The 22,796-nt window shown below is 41.5% G+C and overlaps 1 protein-coding gene across 1 annotated transcript in view; it reads left to right on the plus strand.

The window, feature by feature from the left end:
• The first annotated feature begins 125 nt into the window (after window positions 1–125).
• The window catches only part of LOC5564049 (anaphase-promoting complex subunit 1), a 64,011-nt gene continuing 41,340 nt past the window's right edge, over window positions 126–22,796 (plus strand). Inside the window, exons 1-2 of the mRNA XM_021848188.1 lie at window positions 126–388; window positions 659–1,065. Of these exons, the coding sequence (XP_021703880.1) occupies window positions 365–388; window positions 659–1,065 (431 nt within the window). The 5' untranslated portion in view covers window positions 126–364. The remainder of the gene's footprint in view (window positions 389–658; window positions 1,066–22,796) is intronic.

Consider the following 22,796-nt stretch of genomic DNA (forward strand, 5'->3'; position numbering starts at 1 on the left):
AGCTCGAAAATTGGTGCTTTCCCCCTATGAGTACTCTCCACACGCGTGACGTTAGCCCTTAAAATTCCGCGATGCGATCCGATAACCTTTGGCAACACTGTTTCCCATTTGACGTTTCCCGCAGATCGCATCAGAGTAGTTTTGCAACCGCAAGCGTTTTGCCTGCATCGCGGGATTTGTATTCGCACCGGTTTTTTTTTCGGATTATTTATCTCAAACGATCGACCGGCGGAACAAGATTACGACGGAAGAGTGTTGAAGATTGACCCTAGAGTTGTTTAAGTTTGTCGTTGGGTTGACTTGTTATGCGTTCATCTGAGCGGCGCTCAAAAATTTTGCAAATCTGGATGAATACAGCGAAACAATGATAACCGCCTCAGAACCTCTGGTAAGTATAAAGTTTTGTTGTGGTGCGATGCACAGTGGGCAAAAACTGACCAAAACTCGCGACTGAGAAGTTGCTGATTTGGAAAGGTTTGGAAACGTTATCATACAATTCACCTATCACCTAATTATTCTCCGTGATATTTTACATGGAAACAGGTACCTATATGATACGATTTCAACCAGCGGATTCTCATAGTTGCGGTTTTGGGTCTGTTTTTGCCCAATATGCAATAACTTGCTCTAAATTCTAAATTAATTCTTCGTTCCGCAGGAATTTATTCCTCGGGGTCGTCAGGCGGTGAACGAACACCCGGGCCCTTTGGTGTTGAAGAAGCCCGTTTCGGTTCCGTCAGACTTCATTCTGCTCCAGCGCATGCAGGATGTGAATATTTCGCTCGACGAAAGCCCGGTGGAATTCTACAAGATCCGTGAAACGTACAGCGAGCTGGAAGATGACATTGGGGGGCCTGCATTTCTACGGGAAGCGGAAATCAACACGGAGGAGGAGCTTTACGTCAAGGGTAATACAGCCGTCTGGACGAGCGGGTTGATCAGTGAGGAAGCGGCACCGCATACGTGTCTAACGTGCGAGAATCCCATCAAATTTGCCTTCTTCAGTCCGAGGTGTTTCCTTTCGTCGGAAGCGGACGATAAAAGGCAGAAGTACAGGAAGAAGCGGTATGTATAAGGGTTTGTTCACTAATTTCAAAACGCCAAAAATGGCCATTTTTGACACCCACCCACCCCCTAGTAACGCTTTTTATATGAGTGTTCAACAAATTTTGTATGAGCTGTAACACGCCAAGGACGCCCACCCACCCCCTTCAGCGTTATGAAATTTGTGAATAGATATTGATCATTGATCATATGGTTTTTGCCGATGTTTCTTGGGTGACCGACATTTCATCATCATTTTGTTTTTAGTCCAGCTATAGAAAAAATAAAAAGCTAGATGGCCTACATGATATGGTCGAAGTCTCGCGATCCAAAAGTTAGAATTTCGATCCTAGTTGAAAACTTTTGTAATCACTTCAATTATTGCGCAGCACATGTGACGGAGCACATGAGACCACAGTGAAGACACATCTCAAGAAAAATGAGGCGCACCAAAAAAGGTCTCACAATGTACAGCGCGCCCGTGCGCTTGCAAGCAATGAGGCCTCTTGCACCTAAGCAGAGACATACAGAGACCTCCATGTCCCTTGCAATTGCCTAAAATTTTATGGCACGTAAGATAATGGACCAATGCACGAGTTCACTATCTGACGTTTTAGCAGTGCCGTGTTATTTATGGGACCATGGCAACCAATGAATTCGGCACCGCTCAAACGTCAATCTAGTGAACTTGTGCATCGGTCCATAGAGCAAAATCTAGAATGCCGTGAAAAGCTTACTGCGATCTGTCAAACTTGGATACCTTTTGCAGTATCAAGGGATCAAATGCAGTACTAGAAGTGGTACCCAATCTGAGCCCGAGTGAGATGGACCTGACTTAAGTCTACAGCACGTGCACAGTAACTCTAACTGTTTGGTTGAGATTACTTTGCCAAGGCTCTAATAACCGTTTTCCAAAGATGACATATTTTTATAAATCAATGTTCCGCAATGGATCAATGCACGGGTTCACTAATTTGACGTTTGAGCGGTGCCGAATTCACTTGTTGCCATGGTCACGTAAATAACACGGCACCGCTCAAAAGTCAAATAGTGAACTCGTGCATCGGTCCATTGCAGAGTAAATGCCTAGTTTGACCAAAACGAGAATTTTTCTGAGATGCTTGACGTGACAATTCCTCAAATTCTCCAAGAAGTTTTCAGCTTCAACAATTATTCTGCTGATTTCTCCAGAAGTTTCTTCTAGAATACTATTGGGAACTTCTCCAGGGATCTCTTCAGCAATACTGCTAGAAATGTCTCCACTAATTGTCCCAAGAATTCGTTCAGAAATTCCTCTAGTGATTTATTCGGAGATGCTGAGAAGAATTTCTTTTGAATGTTCTACAAGTAATTCTTTAGTACTCCAACGCTACTACGTTTAGTAATTTGTACAAGAATAACTCTATGACCCTTCCTAGGGATTACCCAGGTTTTCCTGCAGTTATTATTTTATAAGTTTCCCCAGTTTGTACAAGATCTTTCCAAGAAAGACCACCAAAGTTTATTCTTTTTTAAATCAATTCTTTTATGAATTTTCCAGGAAACCAAACTAAAATTCATCTAGGAAGTCGCCCATATTTTTAGTTAGTTTTTTATCCATTTCCATTGAGATTTCTTAAAAAATTCGACCATAGTTTCTTCCAGGAATCGCTTACAAAACCATAAGTGTTATTCAAGAAAATCTATTAAGAACTCTTCCAGGATATCTCCAATAAATTAGATCAAGGATTTTTCAAGAAGTTACTCCAAACATTTCTTTAAAATTATCTGTTGTTATAGTAGGCTGAAACCCGTGTCGCTACGCAATGGACCAATGCACGAGTTCATTTTTTGAAGATTGAGCGGTGCCGTGTTATTTATTTGACCATGGCAATTAGTGAATATGGCACCGCTCAAACGTCAAATTAATGAACTCGTGCATCGGTCCATTGTTTTGTTAAGGTACCGTGGGGCAAGTGGGTAATGGAATTCGCATAGTTGAGATTCTTCAAATACTAGACACTTTAAATTTAAACAAATGAGGTCGTGTATATTTTTAGCATGACTCCCACCAAATATAAGCAGCATGCTGAAATTGATTTTTATGAAAAATTGAAGAAAAAAATACAGAAAAAAGTTTTGAAAAATGTCTCTCTACTTTTCACTTGCCCCAAAAGTGGGGCAAGTGAAAAGTTTATCGTTTTGAACTATAATTTCAAAAACAAACAGTTATATTCACGATTTCTATTAGCTTTAACATTTGTTAAGGCTTCCAAATGAACAATAACATAAGTAACATGTAAACAAAGAAAATATTATTCTTTTCACTTGAATTTTCTTCTGTTCAGTTATGTTAATTGAAATGATTCCACAACATTATAACTGCAACATTTCCAATGTTAGTTCTTACAATACAGGACAGCAATTGCATTTCTGCTCTGTAGAATTTCCACCGCTCGTTATTTGTTTTTGAGAAAGTCGAATTTGACGTCGGATAACTCTTCGGGAGAAATCAAACGGAATCCTTCAATAACGTATTTAGTATCTTTTTTATGTGGATAGACCTATAGGGTCAATAGGGGCAGTATGGTCCACCTAAGCAAAAGTTCTTGAAAAGCATAGAAAAACAATACAATTTAATCGATCCATAAGCTTAATTTGTAGTTTGAAGCATCTCCTTTCATACCACAGTTGTATTTTGGTAAAAAGATTACTTAGAATTTTTTTGGGAACATTTTTGAAAAACACTATTTTGTGTGTGACTCTACACTATACGGGGCGAAATGGTCCCCCCTACGGGGCAATATGAGCCACCATAATAAATCTTATTATTTTAATTGGAAAACCATTTGCAAGGCTTAATTTAGAAGAAGGCAATAATGTATGATAGAGTTTAGTACAAAAACTGGGTTGAAGTCTGATTTGAATCATGAAAAGGTATGTTTTGCTGACTGTTCAATAAATCATGGTTCTAAGAGCTTCAGTATTCAAACATAGTCGTTCAAATAAGTTTAACCAGTTAAAAATTCTAGTTTTAATTGAAATCACGTGCGATAACAATATTGCAATGAAACTGCTAAACTGACATGCCATTTTTGGTTATCTATTTTTGTGATAAGATAGCTTTGACCGGCTATGACCATATTGCCCCGTTACTAGATGTTTCATATAAATTATATTTTATAGAAAATTTATTTTAGAATCTATACAATTTTGTGCACATAATGCCTATGAATAATGGAAGAATTAACTGCTGTGAAAAAAATTGAAGTCAATAAACAAAACTTTATGCAAAGCTTATTTTTGCATCCAAAATCTTATAAGATTTTCGTAGTAGCATCAACATTTCAGATTTTTATCGATATATGAAGTTCCAAATCAGTTTTTTGCCTAGTTTTCACGGTGGTGACTAATTGAAGCATACTTTATAAGGTCCTAAGGTTATTGAGATCAAAATCTGTGTTTTAAGCTCAAATAAAAGGTGGCCCATTTTACCCCGTATGACCATACTGCCCCGCCTTCCCCTACCCCATTTTTATGTTTTGAACTAGCTTACATAGACATTTCACGAGATTTCCGTGTGTTCTCTAATATTGCAACTTTTCAGTCAACGTCTTCCTTTTAATTGGCTGCACGAAGTAGACATATTAATATTGTAATGTTTGACAACATCTTTTAGAGAAGTTCCATAATTTCTAATAGCTTTTAACGCTTGAGTATAGTGTTTCTTGAATTATCAGCACGTTATGTTTTTCTATGATAATTGCGAACCATGTTTACTTATGGCTACTTAAGTACGAAAACTCAAATTCAATCTCTAATGATAAACTTTTCACTTGCCCCACCTGATAAGAAAATTGACGGTGTTTAAATTTAGTCATTTTTAGGTCTACGTCGAATTAATTGTTAAAATTTTTTATTGCAGTTTGAAACTGTCACAGAGGACAACTAAGAAGTGGTACAGGAAATTATTTTCCGCAACATTTTTCCACTGAAAATATTAAAATAAGATTGTACGCCGCCAACTTGTTACGGAGTAACAGTTGGCAGGTTAACAATTTTTCGCTCTATTATGCAAAAATGGCTGAAAAATCTCAGAAATCTCTTACCTATCGTAATGTTCTGAATGGCCTCAAAGGTTTACGCATGAGTTTAAAACGTTAATTCACATATTGAGTAAAATATATCAATTGTTTTCACTTACCCCATTTACCCACTTACCCCGCGGTACCTTAGATAAATAAGTGAAAAAATATATTACTTCATTCCACTACATCTATCTATCTATCTATCTAAAAATGGAATGATGTTTGTATGTCACGAAATGGCTTGAGAACGGGTCAACGGATTTGGATGATTTCTTCTCCGTTTTGTTCGTCAAGTGTTCCGACGTGTTTTTGTGTATAAAAATCCCAAGATATTCGCCGGGAATGTTGAATAAAACAGACCGTTCTCATTACCGCTCTACAATTGGTTGTGGGCCAATAACCCAAACCGAAATATAATTGAATAGCAACAGTTACGAGGTACGAAAGATGGACGCTAAAGTTCACGCAAATTGTCAGAAGCCAGGTCACTTTGCCGCCAAATGTCCACACGATGAAGACGAGCAAATCACAAAGTCTTTGCAGTATTTTTTTGCTATTGGAAACGTGAAGACGAGCGAATAGTGTTTTGACTCCGGTGCAACCTGTCACATGGCGAGAGCTGATCAAAGATTCGTTGATGAAGAGATGCTGAACCATGAAGTCGAAACCGAAAATAGTTCAAGTCCCGCATAATTTTTGATCTCGCCCTAAAAGCCATTGGTAACCATGTGTGTAGCTCGTTGTTTCTGAGCATTTGAATAGATTTACTTAACAACTCTATGGTAAAGAAAGGATCATTCTCTACCTGCCGGTGATGTTGGTTTGGATGCTTATTCATTCATTTGCTCAGAAACAACGATCTACACACGTGGTTACCAATGGCTTTTAGGGCGTTATCTCAGATTATGCGAGAAGTATGAAGACATGGTTACCAATTTATTATCGGTGAGTACAATCTGCAAACGAGGTGACAAGATGATTTTTACGGCGGACAAATGCGAAGTTTGGATCGAGGATGGAGGACGGATTATCACTGGCGTTGAAGACAGTGGCTTGTATCGTGTGAATCGACAAAAGAAGGTTTTCCTTGCAAACGGGAGTGAAGATTGGCACAAGCATATCAACGAGGCGAGTCTGAAAAAGCCAAAGCAAATGAACTGCGGAATTGATTTCGGAAATGAAACTTTGAACAGTTTGGAAAGTGAAGACTTTCAAGACGCCTGTGATGAAATTGCGCTCCCACCGCAAACTAGTAGATCAGCTGATAAAATGTAGCAAGGGTTAAGGCACAGCGGTCGGGAGCGCCGGTATGCAGGCAAGTATATTAATTCTAATTCTTATGGTTCATTTTCTGGCGGAAATGGTTCTTCTCAGATGCCAACCGACGACGGGTCCGTTTGATGATCCAACGAGCTACAAAGAAGTCCTGCGACGTCTGGATGAGAGCAGTGGATCGAGGTGATGAAAGAAAAAAGAGTTTAATACATGTATGGCTTGAGATTAGAAAGGAACTTGCAAAATAAAGCCAACAAATTGCTCTGTTTCTCGACAATCGCCCTCTAAAAGACGCCGTGATGAAGAGATCAACTTTAACCCGATTGCCTCAAAACCGCTGCTTGGCGGTACAAAAGAAACAAGTACCGCCATCATACTTACTGTTTCCGAACCGGTTGAGTTGTTCTTGCTTTATCATTCTCGTGTCCATCCGAGTGTCAAACCGGAAGCAATTGACCAAAGACTGTTTGCAGAGCAAAGATCCTTTCAAGGCAATTCCATTTGTAAAACAAGGAATTGACGCTAGCCGCGTAAACTTCATTTTCTACAAGATTGGTATTGATCATAAACTCCGTGAAACTGCATTGAGCCCTGATACGTCGTCAAAAGGAATATTGTTCCGCGAGTTCGAAGATCGAAGTGCAAAAAACTCATGGTTCCCCTGATTGAATATGCCGTCAGTTATAGTGTCGCCCGAATTGAGAGCATAACAATTTTCCACTCCCTCAACCGAAGTCAATTTAGCCGTGTAATTTCGAATAGTGCGCATCGGAGCAACGTGATTGAACATGTCAACAGTTCCTGTAATCCAGAACGCTTTGCCTGCCGCCTTAAGGGAGCCCTCGATCTACTCGACACAGTCGCGCATGCTGGTTCCTGTCATCGAAGTCATTCTGGACCTGTTGTCTAGACTGGTGTCAGGGTCTCCCAACATTCTTTCTCAGACAAGTACACATCCATTAGTAGCAATTCTTCGCCTGATCAGCCTTCGTATTACACCACTCCTTCTAATGCTGTCCAGCATAACAGCAACGACATTGGAATGTTCACCATTAGAAAATCTCAGCGTGAAACAAGCGATGTTCAACTGACTCCGAAGCCTCCAAGACTCCAAGGAAAACGCTTTTATCCATCTACCTTACTACCAGGATGCACTGCAGATTGCACTTTGGAAGTCTCTGGATCCTCTAGCTCAGTCGTGCCTTTTCCAGCCAGCGTTTATCACAGTCGTCCTGGTCCTGATGCTAGATGTGGTTCAGAAATCTTGACTCCTTTGTCAGGCACGTTGCAACATTAACTTGTTGCTTCTTCGAATCCTGATGTCGATCCGTATTTCAGCCCTTTGGATACGCTTTTTGAAAACCCGGAACGCGCCTTAGAAAGCCCAATTGATGTCCTCAATCCCTCCGACGCAGTCTTGCCTCCTGCTGCCTTCGATCATCATAGTCGTTCCGGCCCTGCTGTCGGAAGCGGAGAGAGGGTCTTCCAATAACCAAACAACGGCAAGTATTTTACCACAGACAAACAGACGTAACAGCTAGAACAATTATCAATTCAAAACATAGTCACGTGAACATTTACGCCCAATGCTAAAAATACTTCATTTCAAGACCAACAATTGAAAAGGCCTCAAGTCCAAAATGTAAACAAATAGGTTTTCTGCTGATTTCAGTGTATAAGAGCCTATTCTTACTAAAACATACATTAGTCATTTAAAAATATGCATAAAAGTTGAAAAAATAACATTTTTCTAAAAGGCCCCATCTCATTTTCCGCTATCCAGGATATTCATCGCAAATGCGGCCTTTTCTCAAAAAGGCCTCATTTCTATATCTGATGGAAACCGAGTTGAGGCCTGTTAAACAAACATCAAAATTGCAAATCTACAAAAACGTTCCAAACTCACTAAGTAGATGCAGGGTATACTACGTAGTGACTGCTCCTTGTATTATTTTATACAGTGGTTGTCTAAACGGCGAACATTATCGGGTTCCTGCACGGAGAAAATGAAGTACTCAAAAGTGAGTTCATTCCACTCAACTCCGGGGGTTCGTGCGTTAACTTAATTTTGAGTTGATGGGGTAGAAGTTGTTTTCATTTGCAGCCATGCGAAAAAATACCTACTAGCTATGTTCTTTTCACTCAACCGGCAGATCAAAAAACTCAACTTCCAGTACTAGGCCACTTACTCAAATTTGAGGTAACGCACAAAGGTTCGGTTTTTGGGTTGTTTTGCTGTTCGCTCTCTGACAACAATAGAAGGAGCGAATGAAATAGGGAGAGAAAAATAACTCAAAAATAAGTTTAAAAATACTCAAATGTGGGTTTTCCGTTTTCTCCGTGTGAAGACTGATGTATTTTGTATCATACTACCTAATAATACCTGTGTCAGCCTGTCTGTACTTTACAGACAATCAACAAAAACACGATTTGGTTTCAATTGCATGAAAAATAACGTTCAATTGCAATATTATTTCAATTGAACCAATATTTCCATACATTTTCTCGACGACAAACTCGCGTAGCACATACATAATGTTCATGGATGACGAAGGGTTCAATCAATCACATATTTAATCGACCGCACGAATCTTCTCTAGCTGTAGGGATCTCCATGTACTTTACTTCACCACTTAACACTCTTCTACACTTCAAATTTCTTATTTCATCATCAATTTTAAATGATTTTCAAAAGGCCACATCAGAAGATGATGAAAAAAGAAGCCACAATTAGAAGGCCTCAACACATTTTAGAGTAAACAAAGGCGTCAACTCACAGGCCTCATCAGCGTCGGCCGGCGTCTATGGCCACAAATGAAAAGGGCTGCACAGCTCATTTCCTTTGACTCGTTTTTATAGCAGGATTTTTTGCTTAAATGATAGTAATGAATGTTCATAGCTATAAATCAGCTATCGACATTCTGGACGATAAAATAACATACAATGCTTAAATTCATGATTTAAATTGGATTTATTGTTCGACAAAACAAGATTGCATTTTTCTCATTGTTTACTTTTTGGAGATGAGGCCTTTTGAATTGTTAGTCTTGATTTGGCCAACCGTGAACTAGGTGGCGGTAGTGAGCAAATGTCAAACTCGAACAAAAGTGAGGCGAGCGTCACAAGTGGCCCGTCGGCCAACTACCAAATATTAGAATAGGGTCCTAAAGCCCTGTTCCAATTTTAGTGCCAAACGCTTAAGTTTAGGCCAAAAACACACGTTTACTCAATTTTCTAATGTTTTCCGTTGGTTTAAGCCCAAAAAACATATTTTTTAGATTTTGTCACATCCTTTGGCTTAAACTCAAATTTTGGGTGTATTTTGTTTTCCGTGTCCCTTACGAAATGTCAGATAGGAACAAACCCAGTGGTCGAACTAAAACCGCTGTGGTGTTTTTGTCGACTAAGCGAACGTCAAACATGATCAAAAGTGTCAAGGTTCATTTATGGACCAAATTTTTAAATTAAAGTTTAAACATGATATAGCCATTATTTGAGCGGGAAAAATTGCTAAAGTAGTTACAGTAACATGCTCTTTCGTGTTATTTAATAAAAACAAGATTTCATTAAAAATTTTAGGACCCAATTGGGCACTATTCTGCTGTACGATGAAAATAATTAGTGTTACGTCTGTTTGTCTGTGATTTTACTATTGTGAATCCTCAGTCTTTGCCTAATGCATAAATGCCTTCCACACACATCGGCGATTCAGCAGTGCAGCAGAATCAAGATATACTAAAGTGACCAGACGTCCCGGATTGTGCGGGACAGTCCCGGATTTGAGCATCCAGTCCGCATCACCAAGTGTCCTGGAAAACGACCCGGATTGTAGAGATAACAAAATATAATGGAAATTGTACTTGAAATATGAATATTGAAATGTAATATGGAAATTCAAAATTAACATCCACACACTGGACGGCTTTCTCCACGGACCAACAAGATTCTTATCAAGATATTAATAGAAGCCAGACAGGATTCTACACAACATCTTAACAGAACTTAGTTCTAGTTCTTTCTAAATGTATGTAGTAAATATTATTGGAATCGTAACATATATCTATTTGCACTTAATACTATATACTAGTATACGACTCTACAATTTGGTGGCCCCGTAACCGCTCAGCTCCAGAAGGGAACCAGCAAAAGCCCCAGACTACTGGTCTTAGCCACGGCAGTCTAATGGGGTGGGTACCTAAAACCTCTTTTGGTTCCGGGTCTCAGGGCGTTTTTGGCGAGGGGAGGATTCGGATGTTCGGAGAGTGTGTGGAATACCTATCAATTGGATTTACCTTGTATTCGAGCTTTTGAGGACGATAGTATTGGGCCACGGATGTGGTAATAGACGTCGAGGAGCTGGAGATCGGTACTGCAGAAGGGATGCGACGGGTTGTTATTGCGGGCCGCCGACTGATGTGGCGAGATGAGTGCGGCCCTGGGCCCTTGATGATGCGAACTGCCGGTGGGAGCGGCCCTGCGTGCTGCCGCGATATGCTGGCTGGTGTAGCGGGTAGATTTTGGTCGCTGGTGGTGATGGTGGACCAACCCGGAATGGTGCTTCTTTCGGGGCTGCCTGTCCGGTGTGACGGGGAGGGAAACCAGCTGGTGTTGGGCGGCGTGGCGGTCAGAGCAAAGCAGCTCTTTGATTTTGTTCGGGTGCGTAGCGGCTCCGATCTTACAGGCTTCCAGGGTCTACCAAAGATGCCAGCCGATGGGAATTCAGCCCTTCGAAGCACTGTGGACCTACAACTGGGCGGTATTTGTCGAGGTCTACACGACCACGATTGCTATCCGGTCCGGTGACAGTAATTTCCGGGGATCGAAAAGGTGCTTTTGGAGATGCCACGCGGTGGCGAAAAAAACTTTTCCAACGTTTTGCACAAGCCACTTAATACTTCGAGCTCTAAACCACCACTGATCCTCAACCACTGTCGACGCTTTCGCACCTTCCCTTCGGTTTTTCTGTTTCCGCGGTCATCTCAGCCAACTTCACGCGCTCCAATTACTAGGCCATTCATCCCGAACGCAATTTTCACAGTCGACATACAATTTTAAATCCACCGTTGACTGCTTAACAATTTCAACTCCCTAATTCCACACAAAAAAACTAGCAAAAACATTGCAATGGTACCCGCCGGTAACATATCCCCCCTCTGGTCGGGTAAAGTGAAGCGTTTACACTAAACATAATAACATTTGTAGTCGGCAACCTACGAGTATATTACTTTTTGGATATTCAGTAGAATTATCATTTAAATTATAACACCAAAAAAACAAAGCAAAACACCATTCTCTCGAAATCAGTGGGCAACAATGTAACTGCATCATCATTAGAAACTAACTATATCGGAACAAAACATGCATTATTCTCTCCTCCAAATCACGAGTAGATTATATTTACTATATTGGTCAAAATCGCCAACCATCATCCAATCAAAACAATAGCACAAAATAAATTGGGGCTTGTTCGGAGAAGCTCCCAAACAAAATGAACAATACGCGACACTCATCTTTCCACGCAATACGCACTACGCCGACCGGGCCAGAGAACCAACAAATGCGCGCCGCGCCGGATAATCACATGTCGAGCGGACGACGGTGCCGAATAAACTAAATTAATAGCTCTTCCACTACTGTGGGCCTATCCTATCCATCGGAAAAAACTTTCTTGTCAACACCAATCCGTTGCGAGACCATGGACACTTTCGTGTTTTTCGTCTTTGTCCTGTGGATTGTTTGAACCAAATTCGCCCCACCGGGGCATTCACCAATACTTTGAAAACATTCAATTCAAATTGGACTTTCGTGCAGTTTCACGAATTGTGATTCAGGTTACTGACCTTTAGAATTTACATACGCTTTGACGCAGCAAATGATCAGTTTGCCGGTAATCCTTGATTGGTAAGGATCGAAGTGCGGTCGCGCGAGAGTAAGTTTTCGGACGTCTCCGTAAGTTTACTTTGATGTTATTAAATGGAATTAATTTACTCAGTGATGCCTACAGACTCAGCGAGTCTCGTTCCTACTCCGCGGAAAGTAGAACAGACTAAAACGCTTATTTCAGGCCGAAGGTGAGATTCCAATGAAAAGGTCAACTTCAAGGGGTCATTAAAAGGTCAAATTTCAATTCAATATTTACAGCTCTACCATTCAGCGACTGGGGTCTTTACAGTTGCCCGAAGAATTGGAAGCGATTTAAGCCGACTTCAGTAAGCACGCCTTCCAAACACCGATGTTCTTTCCTCCCTGATCAACGAGCTCGTATGATGACGACCCATGCTTGGCCACAATTTTGCAAGGTAGGAACTGTGGCCCTAATTTTGCATTGTAAAACTCGTTGGCATTTGAGATTTTCGTATTTTTTTTGTAAACGGTTGCCCCAACCGCAAATGGTTTAGCAGGCTGGCGAACTCTCAAATTATATGTGCGCGAAGCCTCTCTGTAGGCTTTCTCGAGATTTTTTCGGACTAAATTGAACATTTTTGGTGACTCTTCTTTAATGCGTGCTAGGCGCGCCTCTAGAGACGTTTCGTCTTCATTTTCGTAGTTGCTGTGCTCGTTTCCGTCGAGAACTACTTCCTCTCCCCTCGCCACCCGAAACGGGGTAAAGCCAGTAGAGGAGTGAACTGTGGAATTAATTACCACCTCAACTTCCGACAGTCGCGTGTCCCATTCACGTTGGTTGTCTCGTGCGTATGAGCGAATAGACGTGTTTATCGCCCGATTTACTCGCTCTACAGGGTTGGCCTGAGAGTGGTGCCGGGACGATAGCCAGTGCTTGATCTTGAACCGATCAAGCATCGATTTAAACTCTTTCGAAGTGAAAGTTGTGGCATTATCGGATAATATTATCGCGGGAACCGAGTTCCGATGGAACCAATGACGCGTCAGTTCAACGCAGAGCGTTTTCGCACTGATTTTAGAGGAGGGGTGCAGTTGAACCCATTTCGAGAATAGATCTAAGGTGACCAAGACATATTGGTTGCCCGATTTAGAACGCGGCAACGGACCGATGAAATCGATAGCGATTATTTGCCACGGTCTCGCTGGAAGTCGCATATCACCCATCGGGGGTGTCGTAGATGAATTGGGTGGCTTAATCATTTTACAAACCGTACACTTTTGAATGTAGGATCGAATTTGGCTAACCATTTTGGGCCAGTTGTAGTTTTGACGAACTTTAGCGAGTGTTTTGTCCGCGCCGACGTGCATGAAATCATCGTGACATGCCTTAAGTATCGCCGTTCGCGATTCAGGACTTGGAATAATTTTCCAATCGTATCGGTGATCGGAAAGATCGTGATTGAAGACGAATTTCTTAAGTTCATCTCCGTCAACTCGGAAATCGGGGTAATCGTCAGGTCTGTTCAAAACCGACAGTTTTAAATCACTGTACCAAGAAGATGAAGCACTGCTCGATATTGCCATTACGCTACGGGAAAGTGCATCGGGCACAACGTTGTCTTTTCCGCGGCGGTGTACAATCGTCATGTCGTACATTTGAAGTGAAAGGCTCCAACGACTGAGTCGTGAGGACGTCTTCCACTTTGTACGCATGATAAATGTTAGCGCGGAGGAATCGGTAACTAGGACAAAATGACTGCCCTCAATGTATCCTCGAAAATGTTCTATGGACAACAGAGCCGCCAGACCCTCCTTCTCGGTGGCATGATAGGCTCGCTCTTGAGTGGACAGCTTTTTAGAAAAGTACTCGATCACTCGCTCCTGATTATTTACATTTTGGGTTAATACCCCAGCGACGGCGTGATCGCTCGCGTCGGTGTGTAAAATGAATTCTTGTTCAAAATCGGGACTACAAAGCACGGGGGACGTTATTAACTTCTCTTTTATTGCCTGGAAAGCCTCTTCCGCCTCCGGAGTCCATCTAACTGACTTCGATGTTGTCTTTAGAAGCTCTGTGAGGGCTGCGGTCGTCTTACTATAGTCGGGAATAAACCTCCGATAATAGTTTGACATCCCGAGAAAGCGGCGAAGTTTTGTGATCGTTGTAGGGCGTTCATATTCTACAATCGGTCTTATCTTCTCAGGATTTATTCTCAGACCCTGAGAGGAAAGAGTGTACCCCAAGAAGGGTATTTCACTCAGGCAAAAGTGAGATTTTTCGATTTTGATTGAAAGGTTCGCCTCTCTCAACCGTCTCGCCACCTCCTTGAGAAGCCGTAAGTGTTCCTCGAATGTCTCCGTTACTATAACAATATCGTCTAAGTAAACGAAGACATTCGGTTCCAGTGCACCATGACCTAACACTCGGTTCATCAATCGAGCCAGTGTGGCTGGGCTATTGATCAAACCGAATGGAAGCCGGGTGAACTGGAACATCCCCTTCCCTTGCACACTGAACGCACAATATTTCCGTGACCTTTTAGCCAACGGGATCTGTAAAAAGGCCTCCGTGAGGTCGATTGTTGAAAGAAAGTTTGCGCGAGGAAGTCGTCCAAGTATGCGTCCAGGGTGTGGGATGGGATAGGCGTCACGTACGGTCCTCTCATTGAGTTTACGAGCGTCGAGACAAAGACGTATAGCCCCCGAGGCTTTCCGAATTGGAACTATGTTCAAAGACCAATCGGAGTTAGATTCTTCGATTATCCCAGTGTCTAGCAACCGATCGATTTCAGCGAATAAACCCGCCTGTATTTTCGGAGCTATGGGATAAGGATATAAGCGGATCGGTTTGTTGTCTCTGCACTCTTCTTTCAAGACAATATTGTGCTCGCAAAGTGGTGTAGCATCCAGAGTATTAAGAGCCGCTGTTTTGAACAGCTGTTTTACTCCATCCAATCGCTGTGTTTGTGAATCAGTCAGATTTGGCGAAGAGATTTCCCGATCGGGTATCTCGGTTGCCCCGTTCTGGGTAACCATTGAGATGGTTGGGTTAATTCTAAAAATTTTCCAAAAATCCATCCCACAGATACAATCTTTGGTCAGATGAGGAGCTACTAGTGTAGGCAACACCCTCGTCTTACCATTAAAAGTATATGGGATGAGGACTTCGCCAAGAATTTCTAATGGAGACCCATCTGCCGTTCGAAGATCTACCGGGAAGGAGGGTTCCCGCAGCTTAACGTTATGCAGCTTACGGAAGATGGTTGAGTTGATGAAGGACAAGTTGCTTCCACAGTCAAGAAGAGCGTTGACATAAATGTCGAAAATTCGGAGTTGGGCATGTGGTCGATCATCTGCCATACTGTTCAGGGTTATTTTATGAATCTGGGGTAGAACGCTTTCTTCATCTTCGTCGTCCGATCTCGGTTCATAGAATTGATAGAGATCTGGCAACCAAGATTCTGCGGCATCTATCGATCGCGCAGCCGGAAGTCCCTGCGGCTTTAGGGCTTCCCCAGCCCGTTTTTTAAACAGTACGGGCAGTTGTTTGTGGTAAACCCAATCAAAGCACATCTATTACAGAACACTCTTCTGGGAATTGGACATTCCGAGAGATTATGATAATCTCTACAATTGTAGCACTGACCCTCCTCGGGTGGAGAATAATTAGAAACTAGTTTTAGAAGAGCACTTGGTTTACTTGGCCCAGGTTTTGAATCTGGAGGAGAGCCCTCTGATCTCTTGGCTTTCTCCAATTGGTTCGGCTTATTGGGTGGGAGAGATCTGGGGTCATTTTTGGCGTTGTTCTCATTGGGCTTGTGATTCTTCTGATTTTGTTGCTGAGCCTTTTGACGATTTTGATTGACAAATGTCTTACTACCTGTATTGTTTCTATTGGCAAAGTCAATTGCACAATTTTCTCTCTTAGGCGAGGCAAAAACTTTGGTAAACGCGGAAAAATCTGTCGCATCTAAGTCTTTGCCTATGGTTAGCAAGTCCCGGAGTGTAGCGATATTCTTTCCTACCAAGGCCTTGCGACCGTCGTATCTCAAATTGGTTTTGAGCACCTCGACCTTTTCAACCTCTGTCATGGGATGACTCATTGCTTGGAAAAGCTTATTCATTTGCAGATAGTATTGCTGAAAAGACTCTCCCTTTTGCTGACGTGTTTGGTAAATTTTTGTGCGTAGAACTGAATCGAGATCAGGGTGTCGGAACTCATTTTTCAGCTCCTGCACCAACTGACGCCAATTTTGCAGCATCCGTTGATTTCTGCACGAGGTGTACCAGCTTAACGCTGGACCTTCGAACAGATGCACCGCTGAATCGAATAGGTCGATTTCGGTAGCATGTTCTGAAATCGCAAGCTGTTCAATATGGGACAAGAACTCGTTGAGACCCAGGCCATGATCACTTCCGGAGTATTTTCTCACTTTCCATTGCGAAATGGGAGTCATTTTACGCAACGGTGCAACGGGTGATGAAGAGGTCACAGCTAACCCCGATGATTGGCGTAGAGGAATATTACCCTGAAGATTTGGAGATTGGTTACAATTAGCCACTCCGAATGGACTGAATGAAAGTTCATCCATCCGACGCCGAAAAGAGCCATTGGGATCTTCGTTTGGGGGTACGGGTGGTGGATATGGGACACTACCGCTGATAGTCGAGGTTGGGATCGTAGTCCCACGACTCGATCGGATGTCCGCTGATCCTAGCCATCGCGACGAAGTAGTCGCCGATTGAATGGGACGAACATCATCATTTCGAAAAGGATTTGTAGAATTTAGGTGCACCGAGGACGGCCTTGGTGGAACTGGCGGAGGAGGTCGTTGTCTACGAATTTCCTCCTTCAGTCCACTCACCTGTGAAGCGAGCGCTTTAATGAGGCTACCTATGTCCGTCATCGCACGACTGAAGTCTGACTTTGAAACGAACTGAGATGAGTCTGGTAGCTTCGGAATGGCTCCTGTGGCTGAGTTTGAGGTCGATGTCGGCACATCAACTCCCCCTATTGCTTCATCTAAGAGCCTCTCTGACTCAGACTCAGATTCCCCACCAATTGCGTAAAACTCCTGTTCTGTCCAAAAATATTCCGAAAACAAATTCAGTACTTTTGTAAACTCTTCTTCGGCCTTGGTTTTCAATTCTCCCACCGCATGGTTTTTAATAACCGCAAGGCGGTGACCCAGATGCAATAGACGTGATCGACAAAACTCTACTTGTGCTCGCGGCTCCGTAGAAAGAGTTCGTGAGAGTACTGAAAAAATTGTCTTGCAACTATCGAGATCTATTTCTGGATCTAGATCATAGTGAACGATGAACTCATGCCCATCACTCTCGTCCTTGAGGATCTGGCGCAACCTACGTCGGCGTTTTGCCCGAGACTCATCATCCCCTATTACTACATTTCGCAAAAACAACTCGTAGTCGAGCTCTCCGGGGTCGAGATGGTCCACACGCATGCCGCGGTAGAGCATCCCAAAATCTGGACCCGAAACCGATAATCGTGGCATTTTCAAAACAGTGAGGAATCAAACGTGGAAAGCAGAGTGATTATACAATTCAAAAAGGATGAAATCTATTAGCTTTTTCAATTCCGGTCTCACCCGAAATTATTTTGCACTACCGGTGATGATTTTTTGATAATTGGAAATGAACTTGTTGGTTGATCACTCGTGTTAAGGAGTTAGGAATAATCGGTTTTGCCACGTGGCTGAATTAGACCACCGCGATACTACAAAAAGTGCCACTGATTTCTTGGGAATAATGCGACCAGAGTGGATTGATTTTAGAGGAATTGAAAGTTACTCGAAAACTCCCCCAACGCACATAAGAAAAATATATCCGAGGATATATTTTCCCTCCTGAGATCCTCTTAAAGGATATTCACGTTGAGCGCCAGTATACGACTCTACAATTTGGTGGCCCCGTAACCGCTCAGCTCCAGAAGGGAACCAGCAAAAGCCCCAGACTACTGGTCTTAGCCACGGCAGTCTAATGGGGTGGGTACCTAAAACCTCTTTTGGTTCCGGGTCTCAGGGCGTTTTTGGCGAGGGGAGGATTCGGATGTTCGGAGAGTGTGTGGAATACCTATCAATTGGATTTACCTTGTATTCGAGCTTTTGAGGACGATAGTATTGGGCCACGGATGTGGTAATAGACGTCGAGGAGCTGGAGATCGGTACTGCAGAAGGGATGCGACGGGTTGTTATTGCGGGCCGCCGACTGATGTGGCGAGATGAGTGCGGCCCTGGGCCCTTGATGATGCGAACTGCCGGTGGGAGCGGCCCTGCGTGCTGCCGCGATATGCTGGCTGGTGTAGCGGGTAGATTTTGGTCGCTGGTGGTGATGGTGGACCAACCCGGAATGGTGCTTCTTTCGGGGCTGCCTGTCCGGTGTGACGGGGAGGGAAACCAGCTGGTGTTGGGCGGCGTGGCGGTCAGAGCAAAGCAGCTCTTTGATTTTGTTCGGGTGCGTAGCGGCTCCGATCTTACAGGCTTCCAGGGTCTACCAAAGATGCCAGCCGATGGGAATTCAGCCCTTCGAAGCACTGTGGACCTACAACTGTAACTATTTGGTGTCTGATCGAAATTAATGGAATCCACAGATTTACTTAAAGTCGGAATCTTAACATAATGTTGATAGAAATGAGAATTTTCACAGAAATCACGGGTAGAAATTTTCACAATACTTCAGCCGGACTTACAGGGTACGGAACTGTATTTAATATATTTTAAGCTCATGATTTGCTTCAGAATCTTCTAATAATTTGCATTGGTACTGTTCTCAAAATATGTTTTTTTTCTATCCCTGCAAAGACTTTGTTGGGCAAACTAACACTCAGAATCCTTCTAGATTTAGAATCTTTCATGGATTCAGTCCAGAATTCAACAAGGATTCAGTTCGAAACACTATAAATTTTTGCATCAATATTTCTGAAATTAGTTTGAAAAGCTTATTAAATTCAGATTTAAAGTCGTTAAAAATTTCAGATCTAAACTTCAGATCGCACTAGAATTTGTGGATGTTTGAGCAAAAGTGCAAAACAGACATATTAATAAGTTGAAAGTTTCAAAGAGATAAGTATCAAAAATCTTCTTCTTCTCCTTCTTATTGGCATTAACGTCCTCACTGGGACAGAGCCTGCTTCTCAGCTTAGTGTAATTATGAGCACTTCCACAGTTATTAACTGAGAGCCAAAGCCAAAGTTGCCATTTTCGCATGCGTATATCGTGTGGCAGGTACGATTATATTCTAAGTATCAAAAATATCGTTTCCTTTTCCTCGGAAATTGATTTCATAAAATAATAACACGATAATGTGTGTTCTATATCGATATTAGGCCAATAATCAGAAGTTTACAAATTGTGTCCCGGATTGAAGCCAAACATATCTGGTCACTTTAAGATATACTAATGTATTACCAGAACGTTGGCGGGATGAACTCATGTGTTGACGATTATCACTTGGCTGTAATGGATACCTGCTAGTAGCTACTTGCTACTGCTCGGAAACACATCAGTATGGGTATAAACAACTAGATTTTTGAAGCTGATGCTACTAGAAGCATTTACAGAGAAACTTATTTATATGACCCCTGTATAGTAGGTTCCATGTTCCCTGGGGGGTGTGGTCATGTTCCGAATTGGCCACATCTCTAGGAGTCCCTGGAATCTACTAAGAGTGGTTATTACACCTTGTGGTTCTGAAATTGCTCCACATCCTCCAAGTCACATAGATCCTACGGTTCATGGTAGTAGGTGACTCTAAACAAGTGAACGAACATGTTTTGAATTGGCCACATCCCCTGGGCACCTGGCACCTACTATAGAGTGGCCATGACAGCCGGTGGTGCTGGAAATACTTTGGAAAGAATAATCTTTGAAAACCATGAAGTTTGATGCTCATATTGATATGGTTTCAGATATGTTCCTATTTGACCACTTCCCCCAGGGCACCTAGAACCTACTATAGAGTGGTCTGTGCATCTAATGATTCTGAATATGCTGCTAGAAACATCATTTTGAAGGTTAATGAACACTTGGATATAGCTCCGGATAATATTTATATGATCGGAAATACAAACATGACTGACCATGTTTTCCGGAACCAGTTTTACGGAAATGTTCATATTTCTGAAGATTTCCAACAAATATTAATGAGTCCGGCGGCATTCAACTTCCTATTAGTTCTAGTTTCTAGGAAAATTGTAAACATCTATCCAACTTTACACCGCATAAAAATACGAGCGACAGAAAAAATGACGACATGACCTCGAAGAATTCGGAACATCTCCGGTGTCAAGTGGCCAATATGCATGGCCAAGCAAGTTCCTAAAACTAGACCGAATTTGCCGTCGACTGCTTTTGGATGCATCCAATTTCATCAATTTTTCATAAAGTTACAAGCATATGAATTTAGGCAAAATTTTGCCTATCTCAATCATTTTGTCTATCTCCATGTACATCGCGCCTGACCGAGTTTGCGATAACAAACTAATACAAGCACGTTGAGACTCAGTTTTTACTACAATGGAAACTGCCAATCCAATTGACGACATCTTCGTTCTTGGTGATTTCAATCTAGCCGGCATTTCGTGGAAAAGCTCGGACACCGGCTTCAACCTATTCAACCTGGAAAAACCTGGAATTCTCAGGGAATTTGGATTACACTCAGGGAAATTATTGCGAAACTGTAGTACAGGGTAGATTATGTCCTTTTTGTAACACAAAATCCCTTCCATGAAAAATTTTTCGGCTGCGCCGCTATTAAAATGCTGTTTGAGATATTCAGTATTTAAATTTTTAGTGATCTATATTTATTCGGAATAGAACAAGGAAGCAGGAACTAAGATTGCCAAGTTGGTAAAGGCAAGGACATTTCACAGTTCCAGTTGGATGTCTTTCATGAGCATATGAAATAATAAATTTTGTAAGAAAAGAGTAAAAATTACAAAAGATACGAATAGTACATTATCAGATAAACAGGACTCTTTCATGAGTCTTGTTCACTATTTTAATGCATGTCTCTAAACAAACTACTTTTGGTTAAGGTTATAAAAAATATTTTAATCAAGATGGTCTCTAAAGTCACTTTTTTGTCTTAACTTCCATGGTAGCTACAAAGCTCCATACATTTTCGTCGAACCAGATGAATACTATGTATTAGTTACAAGAATATCATTCTATACTCCTCAGATTATTCCAAAATTTAAATAACTGTTTCAACAGTGAAACTATTGATAAACAATCAATTTACTATTGAAATATAATAATGAACTGATTTAAAAAAAAGAGCACTTGAAATATTGTTTGTTCAAGCATTAAAAAACATAAAGTAATAATCGATCAAAGTCGTGGGAAAAAGAGGGTTAATCTGTTTGCAATGAATTCTAGTGCAACATTGTAGAGGCCCGAAAAGCTTTCAGAGACTATTATGTGACTATTTCTGCAGAACTTTCAGGAACTCCACCAAAGATGTCACCAGCAATTTATCAATGGATGATTACAGGAATTTCTTCAGAATTTGGTCAGAAAATCTTAGAGCACTCCAACGCTACCGCCACTAAATTTCATAGAGATTATTCTGAGGAAAAAAATCTCAGGATTTCCTGCAGATATTTTTCCGCTGATTCTTCGCCAATTTCTCCAAGTGTTACATCTAGGACAGGTCCTACAGAAGTTCTTCCACAAAGGTTTATTCCAGAGTTTTTGAAAAATATCTTCTAGACATTTTTCCAAGAAATTACAATAATTCATATGCCTTTTTTTTCATTTGATCCAGAAATTTCTATAAAGATTCTCTAAAAAACCATCCACAATAACTCTCCGGGATTCCTTAAAAATTCCTTAAGGCATTATCCGATGAAATAAAAAAAATCCTCGATAAATTCCACTTGAGATTTATCATTATGCTCTTCTAAAAATTTCTGCAGCATTTCATCAAAATATTACTTCTTCAGTTCAAACACTTCACTAATATTTTTTCAAATACAATTTCCTCATCTCCATGAACTCTTCAGTTAAGGTCTGGTGTGGGACCTTAATACTACAGCAATTATTACAGTTTTTCTCCGATCATTTATAGATAAATTTCTTCAGGGATTTTATCCAAATTTCTCCAAAAAGCTTTGTAGGACATTTTTTCATCAAGGCATACTTAAAACTCACACAAGTTTCATATGAGATTACTCTAGGATTTTCTTTAGAAATTCCAAGCGAATTTTAAAAATCTGAAAAATTTTCTAGATATTTTCTTGGAGACTGTGGTAACGACCACAATGTATAATGAATCCAAAAACCACGCGCGCTGCGGAGCGAACGAACTATCCTCGTTAGAGGTGAGTGAGCAACTGCCACGATGTCCCACACAGTACGCGGGACCCCGTCAGTCAAGTAAGTGAAGTGGGGAAAGTGTATAAACAGGGCATCTACCACATCCCCTTTTTCCTCGGAAAAGTAGATTGTCAAATATTCTATACAATAAATAAGAAAATCTAGTCACTAGCAAACCTATACTTATATTAGTAAATTTGGTTTCGGTGATGTATTTAAAACTGTTATA

This window comes from Aedes aegypti, chromosome 1 (assembly GCF_002204515.2).
Source record: "Aedes aegypti strain LVP_AGWG chromosome 1, AaegL5.0 Primary Assembly, whole genome shotgun sequence".
NCBI lineage: Eukaryota > Metazoa > Arthropoda > Insecta > Diptera > Culicidae > Aedes > Aedes aegypti.